We start from the raw sequence: 23,798 nt of genomic DNA, 5'->3' as shown, positions 1-23,798 counted from the left end.
CAGAACACTTTACTTTTAGATATCTGTGTGTAGATATGCATATGGCACTTTATAGTGTTAATGAGAGATATTGGCTCCTCTGCTGAGCCCACAATACCCTGTTTTATATTTTTAACTGAGGGCTGGTCTGTTTGAGCTTGTGACATTTGTTTTTAGTATTACCCTGACTTGGTTTTGTTTACATCTGGACCTTGTACTTTTGGTTAACGATACTAAGCCCAGGTTGGATGGGTAGTGGGAACCGTTGAATCTTTGTTATGGATGTGTGTATGGATTTTAAGATAAAGTTATAAGGATTGATTACTGCGAAAAATAATTAACATGACATCTCAAAACTGATTTTATATGCATATATCTTTTATGGTTGTTTGTCTGTGAAACGAATAAAGATTTATCTGATGGTGGTGCATCTCTTATTTACAGAGGCTGTCAACTAAGTCCTTGTCATTAAAAAGTAGATGTTCATTTTGTCCATAAAAATATAAATGTTTTCAATGACAATTATTCCTACTTCTTCAATTTGCCTTTTGAACCACTATATTCCTTGTCTCTTTGCTTAGGTAACGATCCACTTTTTGTCTGTTGAATTAGCCATTCTTTTTCAAGCTGTTCTAAGAGTTCCGGTGTCAATAGACCTTCTTTCACTAATTTGGCAGAAAGAGGACCACTTCTATGGCCATGCTTATCTGACTTCAACTCAGCAGTTCCAGAACTCAGTGTTTTGGATCCTCTTATTCTTCTCTGACCAGGACTTCGTAGGACATTGGCCGGTATACTGTTATGAGCACTCATTTCTTCTAGATTCTGAATTCCGTCATTCACATTCGTCGTGGCTAGTGGAGATGCGTGCGCCGTAGGCATGGTAATATTTGTTTCCGAAACTCTAATTAGTTTTGTAATGTTGCACACCCCAATTTGTATAATACTGTCAAGTTCTTTCTGTATTACTCTTATAAGGTTAGCATCAGGGAACATATCCATAAACCGGTAACTTAACCACAGATAGAGATCAAGGACATCGTGAACAGCTTCTAGATGCATAAGTTCCTTGATGTTCTTCGGTGGGATAAGTGGCCAATTAACATGTCTGCACATCCAATCAAATGTCAGTGGCTCATTTCTGCTGAACTGCCTGGCAAACTTCAACAATGAGGTGCAGACAAAAGGCTGTTTTCTATTGATGGGTGCTGTGCAGAACACATACCTTGCTCTCAGGTTTAAAGGAATATGTTGAATCATATCTGCAACAAATTTAAAATCATCAATATTACAGACAAAGTAATGTCCATCTACTTTTGAAAGGCTCACAAAAATATCAATTAAATTTGACAGAGTAGCATCAGGAAGCTGATATGCAAACATTTCTATCTGCTCTGCAGTGGGGTGCAGACCTGCTGTCTCAATTTGATCAACAGGCTTATTCAGAATTTCTTTCAGCAACACCAGGTCCTCACGATGCATTGTGGTGACAAATCCTTCCTTAAATATTGAGCTAAATCTCCCTGCACGACCAGAAATCTGCAGGGCTTGAGATGTTGTGATAATGTCAATCTCCTTTTCCCCTTTTTCATTAATGGTAGGCTTCATCAGAGAATTAAAAATGATTCGTTTAATGCTCAAGTTAAGTCCCATTCCTATAGCATCTGTTGCAACTAGAATTTTACACGGATCATCAGGATCATTAAATTTCTTTGCCTGAGACAATTTTGTTCCTGGTGGAAGACTTCCATATATGACTGCACATTCTAACCCACGGGCTTCAATCTGTCTACTCACAGAGTAAATGTCATTTTTATTGAAACAAACAATGCAGTCACCAGGGTGTAAGTTATCTAATGTTTCCAGAGCACGATCTTGGACAGTAATTGGGGTAAGCCTCTTGTAGTTTTGTACCTCGACTTCCTCTCCTGTTGTGAGCATGAGTTTGGTCACCAAATTTATAGCAGCAGCTTCTCCGCATACATGAATTTCTTCTGCACACAGTCCCAAAAGGGCTCTAGTCCATGCCCATCCTCTTGATGTATCTTTGATCATCTGAATTTCATCAATCACTGCAACTTCATAAGGTGTTGTAACACTGCACATCTCGATAGTACATGCCGCATGACTGGCTGGTCTGCCCCCTGGATCAACGTGCACCACTTCTTCTCCTGTTACGAGGTCACATGGCACACCAGCATCATTACTTTTCTGGAAGATTTCATGTGCCAGCAATTTTAATGGACCACAATATACGCCTGATTTTGCTGCCAAGTATCTTTTGATGGCATGGTAGGTTTTTCCACTGTTTGTAGGTCCAGCATGAAATACAATTTTTCGTTGAATACCTCTTGCTTCAGCATACCAGTTGGGTGGTAATCTTAAATCACTGATTTTACGAAGATCGTCTATGCAGTCCAGCATGGGGAAGATCTGTTTTGCGTGTCTCATAAAAAATGGAAAAAGATCATCAACATGACCTGCATCACAGCATATGTCATTTAGAATAATATGCAGGTCCACATCCAACGATTCTGACTCCATTAAATGTCTTCTAAAGCTTATAAAAGCTTGGTGAAAAAGACGTGCGTCTAACCCGTTTTCCCCGGCCAGCTTTTGCATTTCTTTCCTTTTGTAAAATCGATTTAACAGTTTCAAAATCTCTCCTCTGTCCAAGGCCCGGGTCAGTTCAGCCCCAATGTCACCCTCCAAGTTCTGCATGGGCTTCAACTGTACAGGTACAAACAGGGAAGTGTCCATTGGCTGACAGTCGTCCCCCTTGGAGGATACCATAGAGTGGCTAGAGACCTGCCAAGGACAGCGCCGGGGCGCACGATACCTGGACCAAGTACCTGAGGGAACACATGCTTTGCCGCGGGAGAGTGCCCAAAAGAAGCGGAGCACGGACATGACCACCACAGGATAGAAATATGGGCAGTAAGGTCTTCCGGGTAACAGTGAGCAGAAGCACTGCGAATTCTAGAGCGCGCAGAAAAATGCTTACACGAGGCAGCGTACATCGCCGGTCTATTGAAAAGCGTCGGCCATGTTAGGTGTGGGTGATCCCACGAAAGATGGCGAACAGAGGCAGAATCCTCTTCGGTTCAGCTGGAAAGCGTCAGCCATGTTGGGTGTGGGTGATCCCACGAACGATGGCGAACAGAGGCAGAATCCTCCACGTTTCAGCTGGAAAGCGTCGGCCATGTTACATGTGGGCGATCACACGAAAGATTTTAGAACAGAGCTGAATAATTTTTTTTAAACAACATAGTCTTGGTAGCGTTCGTATAAAGTACTGTTTGTTGGAAAGAAGTACCATTGTTGCTGATTTCCGCACTGCGTGGAGTTATGCGCATTCCAACAGCGAGGTGACCGCTGCAATAACAGTAGTAACTTTTGGAAGGCTGTTAGTTTTTCGTCCCTCTTCGATGTCTATGTTGCAGCAGCAGTCACCCTTCGCTTTTTAGTCCGTTTTCCGCGTAAATGCTAGCAGTAGACTGTTGTTGGGCGGTCTCTGATATGAGAAAACAGGCTGAAGATGGAATGTCCCAGCCTTATGAAGAATTTACGCGATAATTATCAACGTTCCCTGCTCCTGTTAGAAGAGGAGTCGAAAACCCGCCATTATCATTGCGCATGTTTTGGCAGCTGAAGGTGGACAGGGAGGAACAGTCGAACAGCCCTGACCACGCTGACTCTCGCGCCGGAATTCTGCCTATACGGCTTGCAGTTAACTGCAGCTCGGGGTTAATCACTCAGAGACGCAGTTGTCGGCTTGTGAGGCGCACTTGGTAAACAGCCTACGACTGTTGGAGCCATATCAACAGGAATGTGTATCGGTTTATGTGCATGCGCTAAACAATTTCCTTGCCCGTCACAGTCCATAGCTGATTTATCTTAAATCTCATGATGTAAGTATGCACACACTTACATCTGACTCCACTAAATCATCAAGTACTCGAAACAGTTTAAGCATTACTGTTTTCATGCAAAGCACAAGACGAGTTTGTGACCTTTCCATATCTTATAGCACATATAATGATCGTGGGTATGCTTTTCGATTGCACATCTATGAAAAGGTGATATTCAGGGCCGGACTGGGAACTCTAAGCAGCCCTGGCAAACTTTGGCAGACCAGGCCCCATCTGGTGCGTTGCGAGCGAGCCTGACCACTAATAGGGGGGGATTCTCCCCCAAGAACATTTTGTAAAAATACAGACCAAAATGGTGCTTTTTACAGCACATATCAGAGCCCAGCTACCCCTCCAAGCACTCCATGGATTTTCCTGTGACCTTGGCCTAGTACAGGACTGCGCTACTCGGTTTGTGCTATACAAACACCACATACACAGGTGCGTGCTGAAACATGGTCTTGTTCTTCTTGCTAAGGGGTGGACTGACTGGTGCAACCGCACCCGATGCAGACCTGGGGGGGGCACTGTGTAAAGAAATAACTTATGGGTTTAATAGCACCTGCTCCCAAGTACCTTGTGTGTAGTGTGTCCAGCAATTTTCAGGCAACAATAAAAATGCCACGTTAACTCTGGTGGTTAATGTTCCTGCTGGAGAGAGATCAGAGTTTAGCCTAGTGACAGTTTTGACTCATCATAAAGAAACACAAAGGGTTAATATGTCTGCTGCAAGGAACATGCACCATGCAAATCACATAACTGTATTTAATGTGATTAGCTCAATGGGTTACTGCTTTTGCTACAGAGATGTATTTGTAACCAGCAGTTCCTAAATTACAATCGTAATATAGCGCAATGACCAATAATCTGCCATCAAAGAGCTGCAGGCAAACTGCATGCTATAGGTTAGAACATTATTTTTTCCCCAGTTTTTCATTATCCAAATGCTGCCAAAAAAGTTTGTTTGGGTAGAAATATATTCTTAATAGTAAAGCCAAACCCAACTACTGAGATATATTTAAATTCCCGGGTTTGTGCTTCTCCAGAACACGCATTCTTAAAATGTACTGCCTACCAGTATGGATAATATGTGATTCCAACACCCTGTAATTCACATTGTCTTACGTATTATTTCCTATAGACAGATTTACACACATATAATTCATTGTTTCCATATATAATGTGTGTGTATTGTAAAGTGTTCACACAACCTACACTGGTTTTGAGTAGCGCTATAAAACAAATGAAATGCATGTGAGGGTGGCTATGCAGAGAAGACGGGCACTGAACTTGACACCTCTCTGTGCCTCTGTAGTGGGTGCTCAAGGCCAGAGGCTACCTGCTGAGAGTGGCGCCTTTACACAAAGACGGTGTCTCAACTGCAACCTGGCAAAGACATTTGAACGGAGAATCAACCTGAACCAGTTCTGCAGCGCATACCATTTAGAAATATTTATCGCTGAGAATAAAAGATAACAAATGCCTTTAAGTTCAATGTGTGAAGGGGCATTCATGTCACGTTATATGTTGAGCGTATCTGATGCACATTACCGCAACCTCACACCAAGGACAGTCACTATTATTCAATGGCAAACATATCTGCAGTTCCACGTCTCCCCAACATTATTAAGTAAATGTAGTTCTAGAAACGATTTTTTTTTATTGTTAGACTGCAGACATACTTAAAAACACAGTCTAGCTAAAACTTAGTTAACAGCAAATGTATTTGAAAGGGAGGCAGCTTTCTCCATACCACAAAGACCAGCCGCAAAGCTGTGAAAATGTACTGATCGCAGCCGACATGTCGAAGCTGCTTGTAAAGTGTAGGCAGATGCCATTGTATTTCTTTTTAGGTCTCGCGATCGAGCGGTGCGAGAATTCAAGTGCTCGAAATCCTCGTGAAACCAAGGGCTTCTTGCGCTGCGGTTTTGTTTAAGTTCACGTGAATCACGTGATCAAACAAGCACGCGCATCAGCCTCCCTCCCTCCTAATTGCATTTTTTTAACGGCCGCCGCACAGCACATCAAAGGGCTTCGCCCAGCATGTGCTCTGCGGCTTCTCCTCCCCTAATTATTTATGGCTGGCCGGTGGCCGGCCATACTTTCAGTTTCCCGGCTTGCATTTCCACATTTGGCAGCTTCTTGCCTTTACCCGACGCTGTTTACTTATTTACGTTTAGTTTATTCATTATGAAAAGGCACTGGAATGATGCAGCCCACCCCAAGGATTGAACCCTGTTTTCCTGCACCAAAGGCAGCAGCGTTAGATGTTGAGCCACCTCCTCGCACCGTTTGTATCATGTGTTTTTTAATGGCTTTGCTCGCTTCCCATCGTTTTTTTGTTTTCCCCCTCCCTTTCTCATCACGTTGCTCGTCATTTCCTTGTCCTTTTTTGCTCTCACTATTTAATTTCTTTTTTTGTTCCTTAATTTTCTTTTATTTCTCTTATCTTCTCATATATTTTTCTCTTTTGTCTTTTTATGCTTCTATGCATTTCTCTTCTTTTTCTTTATTTCTTATTTTACCATTTTCTATTTTTTAAAACTGCCATGACGCGGTTTAGAGCAGTAATTAAAAGTACAAGCATTGGCATTGCCAATAGGTCTCGCTTGTGGGACCTTATAAGTATTTAGTTTTGCAGCACAATATCATTGGTGCAACAAGGATATTGTGCTGCAAAACTAAATACTTACAAGGTCCCGCAGGCGAGACCTATTGGCAATGCCAATGCTTGTTTTGATACCCGTCATGTCTATCGGTTAACCCATTCCTTAAGACATGGATTTCTGATCATCTGTATTGCAAGCAGGTCATCAAACTATGTCACAGACGGAATTTCATTTAGTTTGCCCCCAAGGATGCACTCAGAGGACCAGCAGAGCTGACCAGCAGTACCCACCCACCTTGAGTCATAGCCAGGCCTAGACTAGAGCCAGGCTGAGCCTGAGGCCAGACACAAAGTCGTCCGCCCCTGCTCACAAAAAATGCCACTGCGCTGCGGAACCGGTCAGTGGCCGATTAGGTCATCAGTGATGTCATCTATTATGTAATTAGGGATATTTTATGAGTTGAAAACAATTACATTATTGATGGGTTCATTTGTGCCAAGATGCCTCAGTGAGTCAAACGGCACCTACAGAGTTCGATGTCTAGCTGTCAGTCAAGGAGGCAAATGCCAGCTGGGCTACCTTCGTCGTACACTATTCTCAGGTTGATACGATGGGTAACATTTTATAATGTAACATTATCACCTGGTATTCAGCACCTCTAAACAGGAGGACGTCATCCTCGAGTGTAATATAAGACAGATATTATTATGATCTTCTCATTTAAGCAAGGCCATTTTTCAAGGACATGTTAGCATAATTATCTGAAATGTGGCATTTATTGACTTGTGATCTTCTATATTGAAACATTTATGCCCCCCCATCACTCGGCCTTATTACGCAGTTGTCTTTAGAAAAGAGCTGCTAATCTGTCCGTTTTCATTTCTATTTAGCACAAACAAAAACCATTTTAAATCTCATGTTTGCAAAACGTTTTGTAAAATACCGCCCAAAGTCTTGAAAATTCGTACGCATCCTTGTGAAATACAATTGCTAATAATAAACTGGTGCTGGAAACACGATGTTTACAGCTGTTGTATGGATACAAACATTCATAAAACTGGCAATGCCTAAACATCTGCTGAGAGGTTCTATGTTTGACAGTTGTACTAGAAAGCAGCGCTTTCCTGGGCCAGAAGAAATACAAACTTACAAATTTAAGAAGAAGGCTCAGTTTTACAAAGCAATGCACAGACGATCTAGTTATGCTATTGACATTATTTGGAACCAAATGCCTTTTCATCGGAGATCACAGACCAACCTCACAATTTTAGAAAGCAGCTAAAATCCTGGCTGTTTTCATCGACCCTGTAATCTACACTTGTATTGTCCTATCATCGTTTCTCCAGTAGGCAAGAAGTGCAGAGCTAGCACCATGACACTTTAGGGTATAATCCGCAATTTAAAAATATACATTAAATCTAATCTATACCAAAGCTGCATTCAGGTGCATCACGAAGAAAGGCAGCACAGACAACCAAAGGTGGCTTTTCATTGCATGAATCGGTGCCACTCAGAGGCACAGCTATCAGTGGTGTAGAGGATAGAGAGGTGCGGGCCTACTTAACCTGGATTATTGTTGGATTTTACTACCCAACAAGTGGTCAGAGGCCCATTTTGCTTATTTGCTCAAGGGCCCCCTTGTTTGTCACTATGACTTGTCGCCTAGCACCTTGCCGTTTGTAAGGCCTGTGCTGGGGTAAATTGAAAGGCGTCCTTCTTTTTTTAAATTATTATTTTTTTTAATTTTATTGAGCAAATTTATAGAGTGATCAACAGTACACCGATTCACTAATCATGGCGCCATATACAATGTACATAATTAATTAAGGCATTGGGATATTTCGACAAAGTGTGGACATGCCAAAAAATACACCTATTCATATAATCCTAGCAACCATGTTATTCGATTTTTTTTTTTAGGATAGTGCAATACAGTGATATGTTTTTGGATAAGAAAGGCTGTCTACTTGATAGTCCGTTCACGAGATGCCTGCCTCACGGGACCTTCCCTTGTGGTGTACGTATTTTGGGTAGATTTGCCTCAGCCAGGATTAAAGCAAAAATAATTTTATCTCATCTCGAAAGACTGAAAACAGGATTATGAAACGAGCTCTCAAAACAACAATCATGTTTACTTTAAAATGTTGTATTATAAAATCATGTCTTTCAGGCCTTCGGTTTATTTTTTAATGTGGGCTGTATTGTCTAATAAAGCATGTGCTACATTCATATGTTTGCAGATAGCACTGGTCAAACTCTCGGAATGTTGTGTTAAACCCACGTCTGTCAAACAACAAGGCTTGTTTGTAGGGAAATAAAAGAGAGCCCTGGGAACACACTCCGTGGCCTCACATGACACCGATGAGCATATATGTGGTTTAATAGGCGCCCACGGTCGCAGGAGTCACCTCCACCTGTTTGCGACTGTGCACTGACACTGCGATCGCCTGACCTCTGCACCACTTCTAACATCTGAAATGCACTTAGCAAGGTTGACTAGGGAACACGAGAGTGGCGAGGCGCTACCAGATTAGGTAATCTCCTCCCATCACACCTGTTCTGGCAACTGTAATAATAGATTGTCTTGTCTCTGTAGTTTGACTTGTGACCGGAGAGTGCTACTTTCTGCCGCGCTGAGACCAGCTGGGTAACAGAGCGGCCCGCTTGTGTGGCATTCCTATTTGTTGCAAAGGCGATTTTTATCATCACGATGATCTGATTCATGGGTGGCACTGTCTGGGGGCATTGTGACTGGGCCCTTAGGCCGCTTTTGCTTTTAATTCTGGCCTGGTCGCAATGCCCCCATTAAGGGCCTAGGCCCTTAGGCCCCATTTGCTTTTAATTCTGGCCTGGTCGCAATGCCCCCAGACTGTGCCACCCATGAATCAGATCATCGGAACAGGATTGCATGCAATTTAAATGACTGTAAATAGACTCACCTGCTGGCGGCAGACAGGAGGTATTAAACCATGAGGTGCCTCTCTGGCGCATGAGCATCACCAGGCGGCAGACCCCGCCCCCACTCCCTAAGGCTGAACTAACAGTAAAACCTCGGCGTGCAGACGTGGAGACATTTGCGTGCTGCACGTGTTTACGTCATGCTCAGGTGTTTTAAAAAAATAAAATTAAATTACAATGATTATAGTCAGGCCTGATCATAGTAGCCTGCCTAAATGAAATTGAAATTGGAGGCAGCCGCAGGGTCACTGCTCACGTCATGGACACGGACGGAGCACCAGCATTAATATATGCAGAGAGAATCGTTGTGCTCAGGGCTGGTTGTTCTCACGGTCGGTCCGACACTGCCAAACTGGCCCCCTGTCATGTAAACCGGCCACCACCCCATCCAGCCTACCTGGGGATTGCCAGATGCCCGAAGTTGCCAGTCCGGCCCTGGTGATATTGTACTTTTGAAACCAATTTTACCATTTCATGTTTTGTGAGGGTGCTCTTATGGTGCCATAACACCCACGCACTTTGGGTATAAGTCCACTGGAGTAGCGACAGCATTCTAGATCGAATGTCCAAGCATAAGCATCAAAGCACTCCACAGAATCGTTACTTTTATCCTCGTTCAGTAATCCAAGACCCCGCCAACCATAGACGTTCCTTTGAAGTAATTCACAGCAATTGACGCATCAGGTCACTTTGATCTTTTAATTCATTCAATTACAGACTGATAACGGCAGCCGACGCGCATTTCGTCCCCCTGGACATTTTCAAGGTTTTACTTAGGATTATTAGAATTACATTCAATCCACATATGGGTCATCAAATGATCCTTTCACTCGAACAATTACATGATAACTATCTGTATCTCCGGCAATACAAAAATGAGTAGAGCCCGGCAATACAAAAGTGAGTAGAGCCCACGTAGCAGTTATTAAAAGCATTTAAATCCTTGCCGTACCAAGAATCCCGTAATTGTCATGTAAGTGGCTCCCATAAAAACATGTAAGACCTTGATAAGTCCGCGCAGTCTTTTCACAGTCCGGATCGTCGGTCATTCGAGGTGTTAGGCGTGCGTCTTTATCTTTACCGTACTTATTACTTATGCTTGCTTTAAACCCCGTCTGATCATCCATTTTGTTCATCTTGTAAAACACGAACGTGTTCTCTTTGTAATATAATGATGCTCCTATTGTTCCGCCACCCATTCCCTTTCAGTTAAACAATCTTTACTCACCTTAGAAATATTAACTGGTTTGGTACACGTGGATTCTCCATTGGTTACTTTCCATATAATTACCAAGTCACCTATACATACTGTGCATTGTTTAGTCTTCTATACCAGTTTAAAGACAAGTACTGTTTACTGTGCTTTTCTTTTCCCTTAACTGTTCACATGACAAACCTCCCTTCCTATTAAGCAGAAATTTCAGACACCCTGGAACCAACTAGATTCTGGCCTCATGACCTCGCAATAAAAAGTAACAGAAAAAAACCTTTTGTGGAGTATGGCCTGTTTAAATGGTCCTATACCTTTTCCCTTAACTATGGTTTCACATTTAAACTTGTCGCCACATGAAGGACCGTACAAAACCACATTCAAATGTTTAACACCATGATCCTCTAACAACGTAACCATTTTCTCTGACACAAAGTGTCCCAATGTCTCACATCATTAATTTTGGTGGTCCTTCATGCACCGATAATTCACTGAGAAACTCCAACACAATATCTGTAGTGGCAGTACTGAAGAATCCATAATAAATCCCCTTGAGGAAAAAAAGCCATCACCATAGTGAGAAAATTTATATTGGCTGGCAGAAAGTTCTACTGTCCTGTAAAGTCTATGACCACATTCTTCCATAGTCAGTCTTGTTTGGTTCTGAATGAAGAGGCCTCTACAAAGTCTTCCACCATTTATTTGATCTTAAAACAATCATAACCACCCATTCACGAGCACCTCAATCTGCGCATCCACGGAAGGCAACCAGTAACACTTCTCAACAGCTACTGTGCAGATGTCACAATTGAATGACCACTGTGAGAGAGATGAAAAAGTTTACCTCATATTCTTGCAGCGCATATAGCCGAAGTAGGTCTGAGGATGACATTCTCAAGTGAAAATTCCGAAACCACTTGAGTCCTGCCCCTAACTCCTTCCCAAGATATCTGTTGTGTCCAGCCATTCACAATATATCTCTTCACGTGTGCCAAGATTTGATCCTCTTCATATACAGCCATCCATTCCTAAGTTTGAAACCTCCTTTAGTTATCACATCGCCTAAATATTCAACTGTCTCAGTCAATAATTTGCAATGACCTTTCCTAAGGGTCATCTCTTTGTCTTTCAGTATGGCAAACACCTTTAGCAGCCTTTTGTTATTCTCTTCAGGAGTTTCGACGGAGACAATAATGTCATCCTTAAAGATGTGTACCAAATAGCACCATCAAGTCTATATGCCCATTCCTTTTTGGAAAAAACTAGCCGCATGTGGCAGTCAAAATGACAGCCTTAAATGTCTGAATGCTCCGAGTGGTGTGGCAAAAGTGGTTAGATGTTGAGACACATTTGATAAATTGACAATATCCCAACATTAAATCTGTTCTGAAGAAAATCTCATACATTTTTGGCAAAGGATGACTGAACAACTATGTTGTTATTCAAAGAGAGTAAATCTGAAATACCGCTGGGATTCGACAGGAGCTGATCGGTGAGGATTGGGTATCCATTCCATTCCAAAATACTTTATTCGGCTGATAAAAGCCCTATAAGAAACCAGTAAAAAACATTTTAACATTTTAAAAATTCAGTACTTTAAAAGAATGAATGAAATTGCACATATCCATTGAAAGAAGTCCCAACCTGCAAATATTAAGTATACTTGAAATAGTCACTTGGCAAAAAGAATTAGAACTCATTACAAGGAAACAGACAGCAAGTACCAAAAGCGATTAAAATACAGTAATGACAAGTTCGTAATGAATGTACAACTTAATTACACCATAAGAAGAGCTCAATGATGCATATAATGGCCTGGCCATATTTAAATAGATGCCTGATAACTACTGCTGAGGCATCTTTTTCCTATATCTTAAGGCCCCTGACAGAAAACTCGCAACCCCAAAGCACACCATAGGGGTGGGAAGCATTTGTAAAAATAATAATGCGGGCCTTACTTGAACAAAATCAGCATTTCTAAGTAATGGCAGTATTAAAATTTTTAAGCAAAGGGTCGTAAAATTCACACAAAAAAGATAATATGCAAGACATACTGCTTAGAAAAATTGTCACAGGGACATAGCTTTAGGGCACCAGGTATCAAGTAACCCTTCAGGAAGGCTAATAAACAGGGTACCAGGTTCAGCCGAAATCTGGTTAAAACAAAGCGATGTTATGCATTTAAGACCTGTGACAAATAAGGCTGTATCTGTGAGCACGCACTCAACATGACGTACCTTCTCACTGAGGGCGTGGCTAATTCCATACCCTCCCTGATCGCCTGCTGCTTAGCCAGAAACTTCTGTTTAATGTCCCTGATGGCTGCCAGACCTAGAGGTCTAGGATTAGTATAGATGTGTGGGCAGCCTAACCATTCCATTTGCTCCATGATGTATTTTAACCAGTGAATGCGTAGGGCCCCCTCGTGGGCAATACAGTCCGCTATAACAAGCTGGTTCATGGTGGTGGTGGGACTCGACTAGATTCTCAGCCAATGTGTCAGGGGCGCAACAGAAATAAGGTCAGAAATGTACCCCAGACCGAGCTCTTCATGCAATATAAAGACCAGGGTGCTAGAGGGGACGGCAAGGAGGCCTCGCATGAATTTGTTTTCAACCCCCTGAATGTTACTCACATCCTTGTAGTCCCAGACATCACGCCCGTATGTGGCCATAGGAACGCATTTTTCTATATACACCTTAAGGAGGGCAGGTACGGGTTCCAACCCCCACCTTTTTGCAAAGTCCCAAGTGGCTCCTACAGCTCTTGCCAGGACATTCTTTTTAAGCTGTCTTTGTGCAACCCAGGTTCCTCGATCGTCAGACACCCCAAGTAAGGGAATGTAGACACTTTAGTTAATTCTGCCCTCCGATAAATACGTGCACTTAGCAGCCTTTTTACTGCCTAATGTCGTGGTGATGGATTTTGAAAAAATAGTGGCTAAGTCCATAGATTCCCTAAAATCAATAAAAACCTTAAAAAGTTTTCGAAGGCATATAGCAGTCCTGGCAAGCAGCATTGCATCATCTGCGTACAAAAGTGTAGGGATCAATTTAGACCCTGCTCTTGGAATATCTTTACCCCTGGCGGAGAGGAGGTCCCCTAGCTCATTAATATAGAGTGTAAATAACAAAGGCCTAGATGCACCTCTGCCGCAGTAGTGTTATGGGCGGAGTGTAAAAAGTTCACCAGGTCCGGCTCCATACCCAGCTCCCCCAGGATCATCCGCAGTTTGGTACTATTTACAAGGTCCAATGCCATGTTAAATCCATAAAGGCCACGTGCAGGGTACCCCTCTTAGCCATTGTATAGTTCCCAAACACCAGGTTCAAATTGATACATTGATCGAGCCTCCCTCTGCCTTGCCTAGAACCATACTGTAGATCGCTAATAACATTTAAATTATCTAGCCACTATCAGGTAGATTCATCAAAGACCCGTTTTGCGAGTCTTTAATAGCGATTCATAAGGAATCGCTATTAAGGACTTGCAAAACGGGATTCATGTAGGAATCGCTAAATAAATTGCGATTCCTACACATTCCTTATTTGCGATTAGCAAATTGCTAATCGCAAATAAGGAATAACTTCCCATTCATTCCTATGGGCCTCCATCAGTATGACCTCACAGTGAAATAAAAAACAAAAGCTATTTCACTCTACAGGTTAGACATCTCCCTATATAGTCTTCATTTTCCTCACTTTTGTAAAGGGCTAAAAGAATACTCCCTGCATAGTTTTCGAAATCTTACTTAATAGCGAAATAAGATTTTTTGATAACTTAAGCAGAAAGTAAGTTCTTTACTTTGGAATATTGGTACTTTTTGAATTTAACACACACTTCTTCTCTGTGGATTTCCTGCTGCTTGTGCCATAGGTACCAGGGGGTTGAGTACAGATTCTCTAAGAAATGTTTTGACATAACCATAGTGGGTTTATTTAATAAGTTGGGGTAAGCCTCTCAAATAACCCACTTTTCTGATGCTTTAAACCCCGTAAACAAGCTGATATTGTATTCAACTTTTAAGAACTTCTTGCACTTGATTTCGAAATTATAGCAGCACCCTGGTGTTGATGGCCCTCAATTGACTGCAAAGAGGTGAGCAAGTCCTGCATGGATGCTATGGCAATCTATATGACATGTAAAACATAGCAAGCATGTCAATGCATGTGCAGCCGTCGTTTACAACTACACCCATCCCAATACATTACTAATACTGCACGCCTTTGACATTCCCAAGGTAATAAGATGGTATCCCAGCTGGCCTGGAAATACGGGCCACTGCCAAAAGAGTTTAATAAATGTGTGCCCTAACAGTATAGAGCAGCCCAGGGTACTAAATTAGATATTTTTACTTGGTTCAATTAACACATGTATACCAAAATTAAAAATTGTGTATTCAAGACTAAAATGTGTTATTTTCAGAACCCAAAACTGTACGTTTGGAGAAAACGGTTGGATTTCAATATACATTAAAGCTGATATCGGAGGTTATTGTAGGCTCTTATGTTATATTCTAATCTGGTAATTTTAAATTAGTGACATTTTTAATATATAATTTCTTAGAATAAGTTAATGACAAAGAATCTACCCTTTGTCTTGATAGGGCATGTGGGGGGGAAATCACCTGTGTAGATTTCAGAATTCCAGTCACGCGATTGGGGAGTTATATGAGACACGCTCACCAAATAAAAACTAAACTGTCCTGGGACCCTTAATTAAACACAATTAAAAATGGATGGCTAATGGTACACCAGACTCAAATCAATTATTCAGGTGCATCGTAACTGGTGCAATAATTTCGGAGTTCATTATAAGGGACCTGTCCGGCTGCCAACAAGTGTTTCCTGGCATTTATTTCACATCCGTGTTATATACGGTAATTCCCTTTTCAGCTGCCTAGAGCCACTGGTACGTTTCATTAATAATATTGTGCCTGGAGATTTCCTACACTTTGATGTATAAAACTGCAGTCAAAACTTTCTAAACTGTGCTCACATTAAAATGTCATTGACGTGGGTGCTTGTGCCGTGATAGGCTAGGACAGCCAGTCCTAAGAATCAATTCTTAAATAAATTTTTTACAACGCCAGTGAATGTTTGCTAACTGCCTGGCACACTTTAGACTTGTTGAAGCCATGATAGTTCACTTTGTCGTTAGATTTGACACATGGCTGGTCATTCCGACCCAATATTTCGAATAATTCTGGTTCATTGTGTTGTTCTTGTTATCCTTCTGTGACAGTAATGTGACTCATAGTAGTTTGCGAACATGGTGGGACGGCCCCGGGCTCCACAGCTGCCCCGGTGCAGGGGCAGGCATGCCGGCGCTGCGGGCATACCTTTGTCAGTGGTAATGCATGGAGCCCGGTTGCTCTAATAATTTACGGCTGTACTGGGACTCTGGCTTGTGTAGCGTAAATCACACGGTTCACTGTAAACTGCACCTGCGCTAGCCGCCCGGCAGATGGGACCTTTCTTGTTCAGCGTTGTGTTGAGCCCCGGTCCCAAGAGGCAGCACCCATTTTGTTCCAAGCTGTTGCATTTCAGGTGGGTTACTCGGCGTATGAAAAATTAATGTGAGACGGTCGCACTCCCGGGTAACAAAAAACTGTACTCCAACTTCAAGTAAATTTCTTAGGTGCTAGTGAGTGCCACCTCCTGATCCACTGAGGTGTAATAGATATAGTCACTCGATTGTGTCGATTACTCGGCGTGTACACACACAGGTGGCACACACCGTCAGCATCTGCCAGCGGCCCCTGTATCACAGTTGCCTCGGAGGGGAAACTGCGGGCACCTTTAACTGGAGGATGACATAGCGAACTGCCCTGTTCCTGACTGAGCAGTGCAGCCGCGGGGCTTCTATGCGCGCAGCGCACACTGTCTTCAGTTCACACCGATGGCGGCGTCTGCTTAGAAACACTTTTGGCGGTTTTTTGTTGGCTCGTCCTATGTAAATTATTCTATTGATTAGAAGGCAGAAATAGGGTTCTAATCTTAGGGAAACAGCGACGAGAGAGATTTTAGCAGATTATGCAGTGAGCGTGCACTCGGACTCCCATATCACAAGCCGAACAATCTAAGCTCATGGAAACGAGTCAGGAAATATGATTAGCTGATGACAAGCTGCGGGGGCATCACAGCACCACTCTTTCTTTAGTCTGTGACATGGACATGACCGTGCGCTGTCACTGTTTGGGAAAATGCAGGGAGAAAACGAAACTCATAGGCTCGTAAAAATAAACGCACCATGGAGACACTACGATTTGCTAATGCAAAAGCGCGATGGAAACATGAGAATTCCCATATGGATAGTAAATGAGTCATGGTAAAGCATTTAGAAGCCAGAAACACAAACCAAAGCGCAGCACTCCGGCAAAGTAAAAGCGGCATGAGCTGTTTCAGCCCGCTACCAGAAAGCTGTTTCCCGTCCAGGCGCGTGCACATCTCCTGTCGAGATGATCTGAAGCCGGCAGGGCCGTACAAGTGCATAGATGTTACAGCCCAATACCAGAAAGCTGTTTCCCATCCAGGCGCGTGCACATCTCCTGTCCGAGATGATCTGGAACCGATGGAGCCGTACACTTGCATATCGCCTGTCTGGGCGCGTGCACAGCTCCTGTCCCTTTCCGACCACAAAACCGACGACAATAGGTCTCGCCAATGCGAGCAGCGCATGTGCTGCATCGCTAGGCGAGACGTAAAAAGGGAGGTTCTGATCAGACCAATGCCTGGTGATGCAGAACCAACTCCTAAAGTATTCAGGTGAGAGGAGGGCGCTCCACTTAATTGTTGTAGACTCTCAATGAAATAAGAAAATAAGTGAAGAACAAATAAAGAATAAAATTCTTTATTTGTTGGTTTATACCTTGGTCCTTGTATCTGATCGAAGAACCAAGAGACCTGGCCTAGCCCAGCCTCTGCCAGATGCAGATGGAAGCCCCAAGCTGCCTTTAAGCGCCTCCTGAAGTGGTGGCGGTGCGTCTGCCGCGGTGTCTGATGGGGGATGTAGTCCTCAACTAGCGATGACGCGTTCCCACACTGCGGGAGCCCTGAGCTGCCTTTATGCACCTCCTGGCGTGCTGGAAGTGGTGGCGGCGCCCCTGCCGCGTGGCGTAGTGGGGTATGGAGTCCCCAACTAACGATAACAGGCTCCCATGCTGCAGGAACCCCGAACTACCTTTAAGCGCCTCCTGGAACGCTGGAAGTGGTGCGGCGTGTCTACCTCAGGGCCTGCTGGGGGAGGGAGTCCACAACTAGCAATGACAGGCTTTGGGTATCACTTATATGCACATTTGATATAGTATGCTGCTAGTAGTTCTGGGCTACCGACCCGAGCATATTGATGGTTTTAAATCTTATTGATCTATAGTAATTCCATCACCAGCAGTTGTGGGGGGGACTGATGTTTTTATATCCGTAAAATTTGAGACTCTCGCTATCAAAATACCAGAGGTTAAATCGTGTTGCTTGATTTAAAAGAAATAATAATTTGCCATAGCCAGTTAATGTAATTTTGTACATTTTTACTTTAATTTCTTAGTGCAACTTGTGAGCATTATAGAGGAACCGGGGGAAATATTGGAAAACTACTCAAGTCGCAAGGGACGTTATATACCAATTAAATGGGCTGGTGATTTTCATATTGAGGAATATACCTTTAGCAACAATTGTATTTGTGGATTCACTGATGGTGAAAGGGAGGATACACATCATTTTACCCATTTTTCTTCTGACTTTAATAGGCAAATATCATCCATGTGCCCACATTTGTAGGGAAAGGCAGGGGCAGCGCAATTGATTTTGTGCTAATTTCCAAAGATCTTACCCATAAACTATTACAGTATGAGGTACTCCTCCATCCATACAGTGACCACAACCTTATCAATCTGAGTTTTGATATCCAGTTGCTTTCAAGTTCCAGCGGTGCTCCAGACCTCCTGGTCCACTTTTCAGCTCACCCTGGAGTACAGATACAATGGGATCGCATTGACCCAAGTCAATTCTTCAAAGACTTAGAAACAGAAGGTAGCCAGGAGATTTTTCAATGCCACTCCCCTGATAGTGACCTTAGTAAGATCTGAGATAGCTACACAGCAAAATGTAATACAGCTACCCGACTCCTAACAAATACCATGCCACCTAAAGAGCAGAAACAGACGTTTCTTACTGCCATCATTTTAAAAACACAAACACTTTACATCTCAACAAGAGGGGCTGATCTTTTTAAAAATGCTAAAAAACACCTACAATTTGCTTTTCTGTTCTTGACTATATCTTGTCTGCAATAAAATTGAGGAGGAGGTATGCTTCATAAGAATGTTTCTTTCTTTTTAGTCCAGACAAGATCTTTAAACGTATTTCAGTGAAGGTTAGCTGCCATAGGTTCTCATAAAGCAATTTTATATTATTTGCCAAATGTATACACAAATGATATTTGATGATGTTTTGAAATTTGTGCTAATTGGTGTGTGATGTTTTCTTAATATTCTTTGACCCTGAGATGTCATATAATGTATTTTAAGTCTGTGTTTTTATGGTCACCGTTATGACTGAATAAAGACTATTCAGGGCTCGAAAAATCATAAAAATGTCACTAGACCTGCACGTCTAGTAGCTTGAAACATCTACTCGACCTACTTGTCATGCACTTGACCTCTGTCTCTGAAAGCCAAGCAAATGTGACAAGTTAACAAGATTTAAAGGCATCTTTATTGCTAATTCACTTTGTGAGCAATAAAGATGCCTTTAAATCTTACTATCTTGTCACATTTGCTCTGCTTCCAGAGACAGAGGTCTAAAGTCAGTTTGTCTTCCTACTCGCCAGAAAGGGCGACTAGGACCTAAAAATAGCCCGCCCTAATTAAATCTGGCTCGCAAACGCGAGTGGGCAAGTAGATTTTTCGAGCCCTGCTATTGACTGCTTGAGCAATTATGTTTTTATATAACGAGAGTAAGTCTGCACAGAGATGACTAATTCCAGATTACTTTCTTGCGATTACAAGTGCAGGATTCAACTCTAATGAGATTGTGGGTGTGGTTGTAATGATGCTGTCTTCAAACATTTATTTCAAAAGCTAATCATGCACAGTCACAGGTCTCAGGTTGTGAATGACTGGTCTGGCATTTTTCTTCAACCTACTTTGAAGTTCAAAAGCCATAACACATCCGACTTTGGACTCAAATGATTAGGAAAAAAAAAGAAATAATTTGTTCTGCTGAACACACATCCAGCCCAAACTGATATAGATATTTCTCCTAAATTGACAGGATACGATTTTCTTGGCCTCAGTATGATTCATATGTTGGCTTGATCAGACCACCCCATGAAATTTGTCATGTGCCACACATATTTCTTCCCATGAATTCCAATCTATTTTTATAATAACTCATCATCTCCATCTCAAAATTCTCATAGGCCTTAGGATTTACATCACATTTGTTAAAATGTTTGTTTTTCCACAACTCTGCAAACGTCAATAGAGAGTATCTTCTGGGTTCTCCCCAAGCAGCTATTATGTTGAGTTACACCTGACCAACGTGAATCCAGTACAATGGCCCTTTTCCCTTTATAATTGCGTACACTGCTTTCTACGATTAAGATAAGGTAAAACATTTTAGCTGAAAATCCATCATCACTTTAACTGACATTATGCATCCATACCTATGTTGCACTCTTAAACACACTGTAGAAAACCCCACATTTCCTAAATGTGCTACACGTTTTGCCCAAAGGTGAGCAACTGTTGCTCTTGCCTAAATATGTTTTTGATTCACACCTAAAACAAGCACTAGCCCCTTTCTTTTTTTTTTTTATTTCTTTTTTTTTATTAACATTTTGTGAGCTTTCCATCAAGTTACACAACACTGTGGGCATTGTGTACAGATCCTTATGTATCAGTGAACATAACCTTGTCTCTTAAATTCTTCTAATCGTAAGGTACCCTTGGTATTGAACAGTTTGAATCTTGAAGGATAGGAGGTCCTCGAGGCAGTATACATCAATTTACATTTCTTCACTCGTGTTTCCCCGCAATCAACACTATCTAATGGTAATAACGGAATATCATTTCCCCCCCCGCAAAGATCATAACTACGACGTCCCAACATCCTTTAACGATTCCTGCCTCTATGGACTTGCTTCACAGTCAGACAGTTCTTGTGGTGGGTCACATAAGTGTCCTCGGTACTCGTTCCATTTCCCCCAAATCTTGGACCATTTTTTGGGCATCCCCTATGTACATAGACAGCCTTTTCTGCTACCATCGCTATATCCATATCGTTCCCCCATTGTGTAAGTGATGGCAATACTCCCGACCCCCACTTCCTAGCGATGTTTCTCTTTGCAACAGCTAGACCCAGCGTCGCCCAAGTCTGCATACCTCGATCTATATCAGTAGGGGACCAAATATTTAACAGGCAACATCTAGGTTCTCTCTGGAGGACCACCTCTGTTAATTCCGAGATTTCAGACAGTACGTTATCCCAGTATCGCTGTATCCTCGGGCAGTCCCAAATGATGTGTTAGAACGTACCTGGGAGGCCACATCCCCGTAAGCAATTAGGGTCTGGGATACGGCCTAATGTGTGCAAGAGCGTGCGGGAGTAGTATATTCTGTGTAATATTTTCAATTGTACTAGTTTGAGCCGTGATGGTATGGTTGTCTCTCTTGCCGACGCTAGTGCATGTAACCAGTCTTCGTCCTCAATATCTCCTAATTCTACCTCCCATCGCCCCTTTCTTGATAGTGCTCCTAAATCCCCTTTCTTTATTTCAAGTGGCACATACTAGTGTACTTCCTAAAGCACAAACGTTTTCAGAATCATTATCATTATTGCGAACAAGAATCTTAGCTGACATTGTTGATCTTTCACATTTTTTTTCCATTTGGATCCTATTCTTTGTTGCCCATAACTGATTCCGGTTTTGCTTTTTTTTTTATAACTTCATTGAAAAAGAGCAAGTACATAACATTGAAGTGCATATTCTGTACGCAATGCTCTACACTCCGTTGAAACCACAGCGTTGCTACAATGTACATCTTGGCTCTTGTTTTTTATTCTCTTATCGATTCTGCTCTGAACGTTTGATACCATTGGCAATACCTAAAGCATCTTCCAGAGTTGGGTTGTGACAACCTAATAAATGTTCTTGAATTTTACTTGAATAAAAACTAAATACAAAGTGGTCGCTCAAGAAGATATGCACATGGTTTTTACAGTCATGTTAATGCTAGTATTCACGAAGCAGCAAAGTAGTCATTGCATGTTTAATCACTTGTTTGTTTCCTTTGAAAGAAATCATGCTTTTCCAATATTGCACTTTGTTCTGCAGTACAATTTCTCTCTAAATGAGCAATTGTTTCTTTAAATTCGGCCACATTCCAAACGCACCTTTTTTTACTTCTACTGCAGGCAGATTATTTAACACTTGTTGTCTATTGTCTCCTAAATGGTTGTATAGGAATGCTTTGTTTCACTCTGCATCAAACTTTTTGCTATCAATTACATCTATGTAGTCTTAAACTATTCCTTTTACTTCAAAGTTGGGTTTGCTGGTTGTCTGATTCATGTTTAGTGCAGAAGCCATGCTGACACTAGGAGTGCTCCAATATTGCACCAAGAATATAGTACTATTGGAGGTTTAACGAATACAAGATCAACTTTTGTTCACTGTACAACTAATTATTTCTAATTCAGTACTGTTTGAAAACCAAATATATCTTCAGACATTAACTAACCGCTATATGCAGTGAAGAGATTTTTGCCAGTAGCCCAGTTTTATCACCAAATCTCGTGTTCATTAGTTTGCAGTGCAACATGAAAAACTTTTTCAAGACATTCCTTTGTTTACATGACCCTCAAAATGGCTACCACGTAGATAAATCTATGTCCCTGATGCACAGGACCTCACTGCATTCCATGTCTGTGTCCCTGATACACAACATCACTACGCTAGCCTGGTTTCACTTGTTTTTGGAGGACTGGTCCCAGCAGGTATTTCTACGTCCCCCACGAGTCCTTACAGATACCCCTTGTGTGTGGGCTCCCCCAGGGCTCAGCTTTGAGCCCTACATTATTTAATGTCTATCTAACCCCCCACACAACTTTAGTCGAGCAATGGGGAGTGAAAGTTGTATCCTACGCTGACCATACTCAGCTGGTGTTCTCTTTTAGATAACACTCCGAGGCTGCTTTCGCCAACTCTAAGCAATGCCTGAAAAACATCTCGGCTTGGATGACAGATAGCTGCTTGAAATTAAATACAGATAAAACCGAGGTATTGTTTTTCAATCAGTTGTCTCCTCTGCTATCCGAGCTCTGGTGGCCGTCACAGCTAAACCCCCTGCCGATCCCAGTAGACTCTAGTAGCAATCTGGGGTTCAAATTTGACACAAACCTCTCTTGCAAGGCCCAGATCTGCCAAGTCTCCTCATCGTGCTTTTGGAAGCTGAGAGCCATGCAGAGATTTCTTCATCTCCTGCCTATGGATTGCAGCAAGACAGTGGTCTATGCATTGGTCACGTCCCGGCTAGAGTACTCCAATAGCCTCTATATTGGACTACCAGCTTATCTGATCCGAAGGCTGCAAATTATTTAAAATGCTGTGGCCAGACTTATTAGGAATGTGCTGCTCCGCCACCACAGATACCCCCCCCCCCCCACCACAGATACCCCCCCCCCCATCTGCGGAGTCTCCACTTGCTGCCTGTCAAAAGGAGGATCAAGTATAAGGCGCTTTCTATCGCCTACAGATCAACCAGAGATCAGGCCTGGGCTGCTTGAAACCGAGACTCCAGAACTATGACCATGACAGGGTTCTGAGATCTAATCACCAGAACCTGCTAAAGAGTCCTCGTTTCTCTAAGGCCAGGATAGGCGGTAGAGCTTTCTCTGTGAGAACTGCGAGAACTGCGTCACTTTGGAGTTCTATGCCTGTCCATCTTTGTAATCTAGAATCAGAACTGGCATTTAGGAAAGCGCTAAAAACCTGGCTTTTCAGCCCCCCGTAGTTCTCCCCTTCTTCTCTCACTGCCAAATCTGCTGAGCACGGGACACCTCTGTTGGAGGTAGCCGCGCGCTGTATAACTGTCTTATTATTATTATTTTTTTGTTTTATAACCATGGT

General features: G+C 42.4%; 2 protein-coding genes across 2 annotated transcripts in view; one reads left to right on the top strand and one right to left on the bottom strand.

Annotated features, from left to right (window-relative positions):
* DIABLO (diablo IAP-binding mitochondrial protein) overlaps positions 1 to 23,798 on the top strand; it is a 200,143-nt gene that overhangs the window by 145,927 nt on the left and 30,418 nt on the right. The window lies entirely within an intron of this gene.
* Positions 337 to 3,030, bottom strand: SUPV3L1 (Suv3 like RNA helicase). The gene has a single exon (XM_078667558.1). The coding sequence runs from the start codon at positions 2,887 to 2,889 to the stop codon at positions 508 to 510; it is 2,382 nt and encodes a 793-aa protein (XP_078523684.1). The 5' UTR covers positions 2,890 to 3,030; the 3' UTR covers positions 337 to 507.

Source organism: Lissotriton helveticus, chromosome 11 (genome assembly GCF_964261635.1).
Source record: "Lissotriton helveticus chromosome 11, aLisHel1.1, whole genome shotgun sequence".
Classification (NCBI taxonomy): Eukaryota; Metazoa; Chordata; class Amphibia; order Caudata; family Salamandridae; genus Lissotriton; species Lissotriton helveticus.
Note: the sequence above shows the minus strand (reverse complement) of the source record. Positions and strands in the feature narration are given on the sequence as shown.